This window comes from Diadema antillarum, unplaced genomic scaffold (genome assembly GCF_040938485.1).
Source record: "Diadema antillarum isolate AM-2024a unplaced genomic scaffold, OU_Dant_1.0 seq00002453_RagTag, whole genome shotgun sequence".
Classification (NCBI taxonomy): domain Eukaryota; kingdom Metazoa; phylum Echinodermata; class Echinoidea; order Diadematoida; family Diadematidae; genus Diadema; species Diadema antillarum.
Window position 1 is genome coordinate 1 of NW_027273060.1, and position 8,901 is coordinate 8,901.

An 8,901-nucleotide genomic window follows, 5' to 3' on the forward strand; every position below is an offset into this window, starting at 1 on the left:
TATCTGCCAAGTTTGGTGAAAATCCTTCTTGAGATTTATCAAGAAGACGCAGTAAAAGTGGACAATCCCCCTCCTCTCCATCACTTCCCCTCCCCCCACCCCCAATCAGGGCACCCCTGGATCCGCCATAATCAAACATGAAATTTCAGTCATTAATGCTTTCAAGGCACTAACTTAGCCCTATCTTTTTTTTTCATTCGACAGAAAAAGATTTTAAAAAATCCAGAGTTTACGGACTCTGAGGCTTCAACTCCCACCCCCCCCCCCTTTTCGGCCGGGGTGAGGGGGGGGGGGTAAGATTGGGGGCTAATTTCAGTTCATAAAGATCATATCACCGTAATGAGGCTATCTGACAAGTTTGGTGAAAATCTGTCCTAGACTTTTCAAGAAGATACTGAAAATGTAGAAAATCCCTCTCCTCCCCTCACCCCCCCCCCCCCCCCCCCCCCCCCCCCCCCCGCGATCCGGACACCCCTGGATCCGTCAAACATGCAATTTCAGTCATTAATGTCTTCATAGCACTAGTTTAGGGACTCTGAGGCTTCAATTTGAAGACTCCTCCCCACTTATGGCCCCGTGCCCTGCATCCCTGGATCTGCCATTAAACGTGAACTCCTGTCATCAATATCTTTAAAGAACCAACCTAGCTCATTCTTAATTGGTTATATAACACAAGAAGAATTTTGATAATAACGTAGTTCTGGGACTTTGAGGCCCCCTCCCCTTTTTCGGGGGGGGGGGGGGGTGGCTACTATATAAACAAATTGAGATCCATTGCCATAATCGTTCTACCTGCCAATTTTGTTGAAAATCTGTCAAGGATTTCATTAAGAAAATCTAAATGGTGGAAGTTCATGGGCAGTTTTGATATGGAGTTTATCTACTATCTTTACACACAATATCGCTAAAGTAAATGATTTGCACATCTCCCGGCGACGTTTTGCACATTTCCCGGCAAAATTGAACTTTTGCACATTTCCCGGCGTCATGTTTGCACATTTCCCGTTGATGAAATTTGCACATTTCCCGACGAGACGTTTGCACATTTCCTGGCAAGACGTTTGCACATTTCCTGGCGTTTGCACATTTCCTGGCCAGACGTTTGCACAATACCCGGCATTTGCACAATTCCCGGCGTTTGCACATTTCCCGGCTCCACAGTCCCCCTTCACCTCCGGTGGGCTCGACAACGAAGGGAAATTGCATATATGTGTGTGTTGGGGGGGGGGGGGGGGAGGGTAATATGTATACTTGATGAATTCATTTCAAGACTAGAAGCACTCGCAATCGAGCACATGTATCCCCCGAACCCGTCTCCCATACTCCATCTGGATTACTTTTTAGGCATGAATTTTGCATGATATGGCAACTGTTGCAGGATACAATAAAATCCAAATAGGTTTAGGTGTACAGATTTGACTATGATTCATTTACATACCAAATTTGAAAAAAAAATCGGTCAAGAAACAAGGCAGGGTCGCAAACACAAGCAGACCCTGTAAAATTTAACTTTTCATGTATAAAGACAGAACAAGCGAGGGCGCCACCACCAAAAACAATATGGGCATCTTCATTTCACTATAATGCACCTTTTTGCCAAATTTGAAGAAAATCTGATAAGAAATGTGGCTGATAGAGCACACAGAAGAAATTAGCATTGGCATCCAAATTCGGCACAATGAGGGCGCTGTCACCACAAACTGTTGTGCCCTTCATGTAGAATGATCACCCATACTCAAGAAATAAGGCCAGCGTCACACACACAAGCAGACCCTTTAACCCTAACTAGGCCGGGCTATTTAGGTAGATCATAGAGCCGGGGGGGCTCCCAGGCCCCACCTCCAGATCTCGGCCGTCGACCGTGCGATCGCGACGAAAATTGGCACACACATTGCCTATGATGTAATCTAAAGTACCACGAAGTTAGATTTAAAGAAAAATATCATTTATGCTAAATTATACTAATTTATGCATAGTGATGCTTGAAATCAGACAATTTGGTATAAATCACTGAATAAAGCTCAAAATGGGCCCATTTTTTGTTTAAATGTTCTTTTTAGTGTCCTGAGCAAATATAAGTGAAAAAAAATGTTATTTTATTGTTTTTTAAATTTCTTATGTATTTCGTTGTTTTTTCGACTTTATGTTTTTCATTGTTTTTTCAATGAAACTTGTTCGGGACATTGTTCTGATCAAGAAAATATGTTATTGATGGATCTTAATCAATGAAACCCCAAAATAATCATACTTCTATGAAATTTGCTTGTAAGCACAGTTTGCATTGAAATTGTACACAAATTCATGTTTTTGAGCAATTTTTGGTCTGACATGCAAGTACATATTTATGTGCAACTTCGGAACCGCGTGCCCGGGAATCGCAAATTTGGTGTCAAAAGATGCAGGAGACTCGAAAGAAAAAAAGTCATGAAACGTCGCGGCGATAGCTTTTCGCGTTAGCGATACATCGCGCGGAACGTTGAGGGGGGTGGGGGGCCTCGGAGGCCCCCCCGGCCTAGTTAGGGTTAAAAGTTACCTTTTCATGTGTAAAGACGGAACAAGAGAGGGCGCCATCACCAAAAACAATACGCATCTTTGTCTTACCATAATACACCTTTGTACCAAATTTGAAGATGATCGAAGAAGAACTGAAGCCAGTAGAGCGCTCACATGCAGACCCTATTGAATTTATCTTTTCATGTTTAAAGACGGAACAAGCGAGGGCGCCATTACCAAAAACAATAGGCGTCTTCGTCTTACCATAATAAGCCAGTTCGTAATTAGCTCATGTACACAGTGGTACAAATGACCTTACTTTTTTCTCACTTGGTTAGGCACTTCGCTCGTTTTCAAAGCGGTATGATGCATAAGCTTGCCCGACGTAACAATTCATGGAATTCATCTTCAAACAAAGAAAGAACTTGCATTGAGATCAGGTGATCAGAATACTCCATCAGTTGACAATTCACAGCCATCCATTAACCATTGTTTTGTATTGAATGCAGTAACAGCCTACATTCCTTTTATATTGCGACATACCATTCTTGATGTCAGGTGGATGTGCTGGCAAGCACCATTTAGATAAGAATCACATGAATAATCATCGCATCACAGATGCTTATCTCAGTGAATTTACAAACCAAAATGCCTGTTGGTACAAATGACCTTTTTCTGCTCATGCGCAAAGTGGAATTACGAACTGGTCTATACACCTTCATGCCAAATTTGAAGAGGATCGAAGAAGAACTGCAGCCTATGAGTAGAGCTCTCACAAGCAGACACTGTTGGATTTACCTTTTCATGTATAAAGATGGAACAAGGAAGGGTGCCATCACCAAAAACCATAGGCATTTTTGTCTTATCATAACACACCTTCATGCCAAATTTGAATATGATCGAAAAAGAACTGCAGCCAGTAGAGTGCTCAAAAGCAGACCCTATTGAATTTACCTTTTCATGTATAAAGACGGAACAAGCGAGGGCACCATCACCAAAAACAATAGGCCTCTTCATCTTACCATAATACACCTTCATGCCAAATTTGAATATGATCGAAGAAGAACTGCAGCCAGTAGAGCGCTCAAAAGCAGACCCTATTGAATTTACCTTTTCATGTATAAAGACGGAACAAGCGAGGGCGCCATCACCAAAAACAATAGATGTCTTCGTCTAACCATAATACACCTTCATGCCGAATTTGAAGATGATCGGAAAAGAAACACAGCTGGTAGAGGGCTCACAAGGAAATCTCAGCAGCGGCGGCGGCGGCGGACGCGGCGGCGGCAGACGCAGCGGCAGACGTGGCGCGACGAGGCCAAATCCATAGTATCCTCTGAACTCTGTTCAGGGGATACAATAAATGACATTGGAGTGAAGCTGAACTGCAAGAAAAAAAAAAGAGAAAAAGAGTACAAAAAAAAAGAAAAAAATGAAATACTGTAAAAGTGGATATTTTCGTGTGACTAATTTTTCGTGCTTAGCCGGGTCAGAAGGGTTTTGCGTGTTTTTACTTCCGCGGAATCAAGACATCATGCACAGGAACGTATGGCAGGCAAAAATATTCGCATGCTTTTATTTTTGCACTAGTTTCTGGTTGCGCGAAATGCGCGAAAATTTCAACACCGCGAAAATTTCCACTTTTACAGTAATAGTGCCCTGTGGGATTCGTCCCTGGGTCCTCTGGTATAGTATCATAAACAGCACGCAGTGTGCTAACCACATGAGCCACACATTCCCACTCAGTGCTGTGAAACATAAGCTTAAATACATGTAGGGTACAGGAATATGAAAATTCTTCGTCTTGATTCCATTCACAAATTTACTTTGAAATAGAAATTTTCACCATGATAAGGGCATCTGATCAATACTCAAATACACAATTATGAAAATATGTTGTCTCAGCTATGACATATTTAATTTTCAGAGGAAATAAAGCAAAATCAAATGATATACAGCTTCCAGAACGTTGTCAAGTCAATGTATGAATGGGAAAAAAAAATCACCTCCCATAATCATAACACGTAAACTCTGCAAATTTTGATACTTTGCATTCATTAACAATTTTTAAAATGATGATAAATTGAAAAACAATCATGATGCTGACTCAAAAGACAATAATCCAAAGTACAACATATTTGAATCTGAAGGAAAATTGAGCAAAAATAACAGAGATACGCAAATGAATGCCACAAACATTACATTAAGAAATTTAATTCTACTTTTTTGATTTCAGATGACAATATGATGACATCATGCTCTTATCAATGAAATACTGATACCGTACTTGAAATGTTATCAACATTTCATATGCTTTTGGAATATGCAATAAAAACATAGGGTTACCCTGCATTTTTAAGAGCAATGGCAAAATAAACAAAGGCTGGGAAGTGAATTTTTGTGGGATTCCCTTTATATTTTTTGTATACTGTTGTCCACACATTGTACATCATAACCTCTAGTAGTCTTCTCATCCAACGGTTCCAGCACCAAACTTTAAAAATTCATAATGTTTGCATCGATTGTCAAATTTTCCTCAAACTTTCACGGATGTATTCTACTAATGTTGCTGCTTTCACTCAATCCAATATCTTTTTGGGTTTTGGTTTCCTTTACAGGTAACTGTCTATCATTGGAGGAGTGGTTTATAAAATGTTTAGGGTAAACACATTTTATGCATATGTGTAACATATAACAATTTTGCAATAAAACCTAAAAGATAAGGAGATATTACTATTTTTCTCACTACCTTTAAAACACTCTTCACCTACACCAAAGACCACAAAATCTCTGTTCATTGAACTCACAAAAATTCAAGCATAGTTAGGGGGATCTTGCTTTCTCATACATGGGCCCAAAACTCTGGAACAGCCTTCCAATATCTCTTCGACATGCACCTTCCATTGATACTTTCAAAAATAACCTCAAGAACTACCTTTCAATTTAACCCTAACTAGGCCGGGAGAGGGGCCTCAGAGGCCCCCCCCCCTCGACGTTCCGTGTGATGTATCCCAATTGCAAAAAGCTATTGCCGCGACGTTTCATTACTTTTTTCTTTCGAGTCTCCCGCATCTTTTGACATCAAATCTGCGATGCCTGGGCGCGCGGTTCCGAAGTTAGGCATAAATATGTACATGCATGTCAGACCAAAAATTGCTCAAAAACGTGAATTCGTGTACAATTACAATGCAAACTGTGCTTACAGGCAAATTTCATAAACTACTACTACTTATTCGAGGGCATGTACTTGCTATAATATGTACTTGCTTCAGCCGATGCCAACTCGGGTTCCAAAACAAAGTTGCGCCTCCAAACCTCTCTATTTAACATGACTGTCCGTAGGTCATTAATGCTTTCAAGGCCTGCATCCTTCTTCAGGACACTGATTAAAGTGGCCTTACGTCTCCCTCGTTTTGCAGTTCCCTGTTTAGGTTCCCAGAGTACGAGGGAATTCGCAGATAGCTCAGGGTGTCGCACACAGTGTCCCGCTAATCGCATCCTTCTCTCACGCACTTTGTCAGACACCTTTGGCAATGTACCATACAAGTCATCATTTCTAACGTAGTCACTCCATGACACATTAAGGGCTATCCTGAGCATGCGTGTGTACACTCCGTCCAATGCTTTCTCTTGTCTGGCTGTAAGTGTCCACGTCTCTGCTCCATACAGTAATACAGACTCAACTGTTGTGACAAAAAGTCGCCGTTTTATGTCGTCGCTAAGCTGAGATTTCCACACTTTCCTCATACTGTGCAAAGCATTCCATGCGTGGCCACGTCTGATCCTGATGTCTTGTTCTGTCGAGGCAATCCAGGAGCCCAGATACTTGAAGTCGTTCTTCACATCGAGTACTGCGCCGTCTAAGGTTGTAATAGTGGTATCGTCGATATTAAATTGCCATCACCTTTGTCTTCTTTGCATTGAGCCGTAGACCAATCTTCTTGCACTCCTTTTCCACTGCAAATAGCAGCTCCCTTGCCTTTTCAGTTGTATCTGATATTAAGGCAATATCGTCAGCAAAATCAAGGTCAGTGACCATTACGGGCGGAACACGACGGCTTTGACGGGGCACCAATGTAAATCCAAGCTCCTCCTCCTTGCCATTGATGGCAAGCCTCAAAGCATAGTCAAGGGCTACGATAAACAGAAAGGGTGCCAATGTGTCTCCTTGAAGTACCCCAGCCAGTATTTCAAAATACTCTGTCTCTCCATCAGGCGAGCACACCTTTGCATGCGTCTTGGAGTAAATGACATCAATCGCACGAACTAGTTTCTCAGGAATGCCATAAGCGTTGAGAATCTCTAGGAGCTTCCCCCGATGGATGCTGTCAAAGGCCTTCTTGAAATCGATAAATGTGATCACTGCAGGGAGGCTCCTATCTCTCACTCCTTCAAGTATTCTTCTAAGTGCTAGGATCTGTCCTACAGTCGATCGTTCCTGTCGGAAGCCATTCTGGGAGTCCCTAAGCAGTGGATCAATGTAGGGTCTGATGCGGTTCAAGATCATTCTGTTATATGTTTTGGATACTACTGAGCTCAGACAAATCCCACGGTAGTTGTCAGTCTGGGAGAGATCCCCTGACTTTGGTACTGGGATGATGTTAAGTGTAGACCACTGTTCCGGCTGGTCCCCATCCTCATTATATGAGCGGTTGATAAATTCTAAGATAATATCATCCACAGGAACATATTTCAGAACTTCAGGGGCTACCCCATCCTCCCCACTGCTTTTGTTGTTCTTCATTTCTGCTTTAGCCTTCGTGTACTCACTCATCGTAAACGGACCATCTGGTATGGGAAGGTCACTAAAAATAGGTGTTATTGGTTCGTTACTTTCTAGAAGCTCAGGAGGGTTGCCCAAGAGGTTCTTGAAGTTTGAGTACCAGGTCGCAACTCTCTTTTCTGCACTTTCACCTCGAATCCTGACAGACTGAGATGCCTTTCGTCCGGAGATGTCATTGATGAGCTTCCAGCTCAGTCCATATTTTCTATTTTCATGTGCTTGCTCTACTTCAGCTATTTGCCTACGCAATTTTTCCTGATCCAGAATTGCAATATATGTTCTGTACAAGTTTTCCCTTGTCCTTGCATATTCTTCTCTGCTCTTGCCATCTACACCCTTGTCTGCGATGAACGCCCTATATGCAGCTTTCGTCTTCTTCCTGGCAACAGTAACTTTAGGGTTTAAGCTTTGCTCCTCCCTCCGAGCCTTTTTGATCTGCTTGAGACATGTTTCTGCTGCTTGTTGATTTGCATTAATAAAGCGTTGGTACGTTTCTGTGGCAGACTCATTCTCCTCCTGGAGTACATGAAATCTGTTTCTTATTTCCACTGCGTATTGCTCCTGTAATTGACGGTCGGTTGTTAGATCCTCCCAAGCATATTTCACTCTTTTCACTTTCTGCTTTTTCGGCGCTCTAAGACTAAGTCTTATTGTTGCAGTCACCACCCTGTGATCAGATCCGAGAGAGGAAAAGGACCCATATGCTTCACTGTTAACGATGCTTTTACGCCACTTCTTACGTGTCAGAATATAATCTAACTGATGGGTGGTCTTGTTTGGTGACATCCATGTCCATAGTTTTCCCTTTCGTTTCTGAAAGAGCGTGTTTGTGGCCAATAACTGATACTCTTCCATCACATCAAGCAGTCGTCTGCCATTGTCATTCGTCTGGTCATTGCATGTGAACAGGACATCATCTGGACCGAGTCGTGCGTTGAGATCGCCAAGCACCACCAAGAAGTGATGGCGAGGAACAGCTTCAATTGCTTGACGAAGATTGTCATCGAAGTCAGTTTTGTCAGTGCTAGCTGCATATTCACATGGTGCATATGCAACAATTACAGTTAATGCAGGATTTCCCTGGAAGGTTGCTTTAATCAGCCTGTCTGAAATACGATCTACACCAATAAGAGCCCTTTGAGCTATCTTGCCGATAACAATACCAACTCCTCCTATTGCCGCTTGCATTGTATTCCTCCATGCTGATGCCGTGTAGAGTTCATACCCCTGACCAACTTTATAGCAGTTGATGTCATCTATCCTGTCTGTCTCATGCACCTGTCTGTGCTCCTGGATCCCACATATTTCTACACTCTGCTTCTTCATATTCCAGACCAGTTCATAAATTTCATAAAAGCATGATTATTTTGGGGTTTTATTGATTAAAATCAATGAATAACATATTTTCTTGCTCGGAGCGATGTCGTGGACAAATTTCATCGAAAAAACAATGAAAAACATAAAGTCGAAACTAGAAATGTCGCTATGGCGACTGGTATGCCTCCGCCATAATGCGTGGTTCTCTTAATAGGTCCATAGTACATGTGGACAACGTGTGATTACATTTTCACAAAATTGGCAAAATATTAAAATGACAAGTTTGTCACAAATGTGTTGAATGTTCA

General features: G+C 42.0%; 1 protein-coding gene across 1 annotated transcript; it reads right to left on the reverse strand.

The window, feature by feature from the left end:
• Positions 1-3,746: 3,746 nt before the first annotated feature.
• Positions 3,747-8,602, reverse strand: LOC139714819 (uncharacterized). The gene is made up of 2 exons (XM_071626476.1): positions 6,398-8,602; positions 3,747-3,878 (listed from the first exon to the last, which is right to left on the reverse strand). The coding sequence occupies exons 1-2, from the start codon at positions 8,600-8,602 to the stop codon at positions 3,747-3,749; spliced, it is 2,337 nt and encodes a 778-aa protein (XP_071482577.1).
• Between the last annotated feature and the right edge of the window lie 299 nt (positions 8,603-8,901).